Source organism: Silene latifolia, chromosome 7, assembly GCF_048544455.1.
Source record: "Silene latifolia isolate original U9 population chromosome 7, ASM4854445v1, whole genome shotgun sequence".
Classification (NCBI taxonomy): Eukaryota; Viridiplantae; Streptophyta; class Magnoliopsida; order Caryophyllales; family Caryophyllaceae; genus Silene; species Silene latifolia.
This window is the reverse complement of record NC_133532.1, coordinates 97,194,263-97,197,392: the sequence shown is the minus strand read 5'-3', so window position 1 is coordinate 97,197,392 and position 3,130 is coordinate 97,194,263. Positions and strand designations below refer to the sequence as shown.

At 40.0% G+C, this 3,130-nt stretch overlaps 1 protein-coding gene across 1 annotated transcript; it reads left to right on the top strand.

The window, feature by feature from the left end:
• The first annotated feature begins 1,135 nt into the window (after positions 1 to 1,135).
• LOC141592386 (chaperone protein dnaJ 15-like) lies at positions 1,136 to 2,524 on the top strand. The gene is made up of 3 exons (XM_074413018.1): positions 1,136 to 1,434; positions 1,522 to 1,633; positions 1,826 to 2,524. Exons 1-3 carry the CDS (start codon positions 1,370 to 1,372, stop codon positions 1,934 to 1,936), a joined length of 288 nt encoding a protein of 95 aa, XP_074269119.1. The 5' UTR covers positions 1,136 to 1,369; the 3' UTR covers positions 1,937 to 2,524.
• Positions 2,525 to 3,130: the final 606 nt, after the last annotated feature.

Sequence of the window (3,130 nt, the reverse complement as noted above, 5' to 3'; positions counted from 1 at the left end):
GTAATTTTTTTTGGTAATTTTCGATCTCAACCACCCATCTCAATCCAACCATCCACATTTTTTCCTTTTCTTTTTAATAGCCCTTAATCAAATGCATCTCAACCATTCATTGAGTCTATCCAAAGGCCCTTAGAGGGACTTATGGAATCAATTTGAGAGGAGGACTCATTAGATCTTACCTATATATATATATATATATATATATATATATATATATATATATATATATATATATATATATATATATATATATATATATATATATCGATTTAGGATCCGGTGAGAACAATCACTCGGTGAGAACGAGCTAAGTATATGAAGTCAATAAAGAACTCACGTGTGTCCCTGCCATTTCATCTCAAAATGAAAACAAAATTATTGAACACACACATCCCAACATCTAATCCTACCTAATCAAAAAATCCTTTGCCACCATCACCATTAATGGCCGGCAACCACCACGACACGCGGCCACCACCCCCACCAGACAACGCCGACGAGCACCACGACCACCATTAGACGCCGGCGACTTCTCCTATCACTGTTTCAGTATCTTTTCTCTTCACCTTTTCCTCTTATTTCGCCCCTTCCCTTCACAGATGATCGTCGGACCTCAATCGACGCCGTCAAATGCTCGTTTCGTCTCCGAGCAATGATTCAATTGAAGTCGTGGGTTGAGTTGTTTTTGTTATTTACCGTACGCGAATTCAGGCGAGAGATACATCAATATCGAAAATGGGTAGGCGACTAGGCGATGGTTGTTCACTCAACAGCCTTTCGTCTCTCCCGTCTCTGGGTTTCTTTGTCACTCTCGATCGCCTATTTTAATGTAACTACTCTAGTTTTTGATGTATCTAACCACTATTTAAATGTATCTAACATAGATACACAAAACTACTTACTAGGTACATTAAAATTGTCTTGAGATACATCAATATTGAACCCAGATACATTGATTGTCGGTGCTTGTTGGAGTTCACTGTGGAATACTATTTTCCAAAGGATCCCAAGTATTCAAGATTGGCGATCCATAATTGTATAAGTTCGCCGAGGAACGAAACAACCATCCATCCTATTTCAGCGTACATTCTTGTACGCTTAACTTAACTATGTCATTTGTATGGTTGCGTCTTGAACTATGTATGAGCATCAACTTTCTTCTGTAAAGCTTACTTCCATCTTTAACCAATAAAATCCATTCTAATTGTACCATTGAGTCTGGAGTTTCTGCTTTTATAGAAGGATCATCTCCAAATGGACAATCCAATTCTCATTGGCAGTTTACACTGACACCGCGATGTGAGATACGACCGGAGCTCAGGTGATGCCATGTATTTAGTTTGCTCCTAGGGCTTTGGATGCTGAGGGCATGGATATGGAAATCGATTTATCCAATCTTGGGACTGTGAATACAATGTTTGCTGCTTTATTCAGGTAAGAGCCTTTTAGTTTCACGTTTCGGTTGATTGAGCAGACTTTACTCTTTCTTGAATTCTTATGGTGTTTGTTACTTGTTTTCAGTAAGCTTGGTGTTCCCATAAAAACAACAATTTCTGCTAATGTATTGGAAGAAGCATTGAACGGAACTGTGATTGTTCGCCCACTTCCCATTGGAACATCAGTTAGTGGAAAGGTATTTCGTTGTAAGCTCTTAGGTTATTCATAAAATACTAGCACCCGGCCTTAACGTTGTGGAAGGGAGTTCCTAACTAGAAATGTAATTGTTAGCAAGCATAAGACAACTTACTGACACATGTGATGAAGTCATCTATGACTGAAAGTCAATGGTGACTCTTTTAATTATTGATTTCCCATCTTTTCACAGGTAGATAAGCAATGTGCCCACTTCTTTGGTGTGACAATTAGTGATGAGCAAGCCGAGGCAGGAATTGTAGTTCATGTTACTTCTGCTGCCCAAAGCAAATTTAAGGTATAGGTGTTATTTTAGAGATGAATAAGCCACACATTAAAACCATTAAAATAAGCCACACATTAAAACCATCGCCATCTACATTTTCACCTATCTTCAAGCAGCAGTCGACAGTCCAATACGCTGTCGATTTCGTCCCGTTCCTCGTCAATGCCTCATGTGCACACTCTAGCTTCACTGGAATATATACACGATCCCATTATCGTCGCCGAAATAAATAAACGTTCCTGTAATTTGCTGGAATTAGTTATCTGCCCTAGAAAATATTGAACCATCGTTAACATTCACAAGTTCGGCGCAACCCTGGCACCACAACCTGTTTTGTGAACCTCGGAACCCCTGCTTCACCCTCGGACCACCACCGGCACCGCTCGATGGTCACTACCACGCCGGTACCACCAACAGATGCACAATTTGCACTAAACGAAATCAATGTATCTGGGATCTATAATTATGTATCTCAAAGCAATTTTATGTACCTAGCAAGTAATTTTGTGTATCTATATTTGAATACATTAATATAGTGTTTAGATACAAAATTTAGAGTAGTTACATTGAAACAGGCGATCAAGAGTGAAGCTTGAGACGGAAGGCTGTTGAGTACACAGAATTAATTTTCAGGTACATTAAAATTGGTTTGAGATACATTAAAATAAAAACTAGGTACACTAATTTTGTTTATACCAAATTGATTTTATAGTGAAGTAGAAAGTTTAGATCAAACTGATATTGTATATTCCAGAACCCTCGATCACCAATTTCGCTCATCCCCCATATTCATTTGCTTCTGCCGCCGACAACCGGATCACAAACGGCGACTCTCTCATTCCCAATCAGTCACTGTCGACGATTGGTATGCGGAGTAAGGGCGAGGTCGGATGCGCAGTAGGGGCTATGACGGTGGTTGTCTCTCTGCCAACGTCATGTCAATGGCGGTCTGTGCCGGATCGCAGCTCAGTGTCGGCGACGAGTGTGGTGGTCGCCGGATGCTGGTGATGGTGGCAGATCGAGATGAATGGGATTTTGCGCCTTTGGGATAATGTGTTGTTAATAATGGTGGTTTTTTTGTTAGGAAAGTTAATTCTAGTGGGGATGGAAAGTTAATAATAGTCACGTGAACTCAAGATGGTAATAATGGGCTGATTGTATCGTTTGGGCTGATTGTGTCGTTTGTTAATTTTGGGTTATATGGTTCGTTCT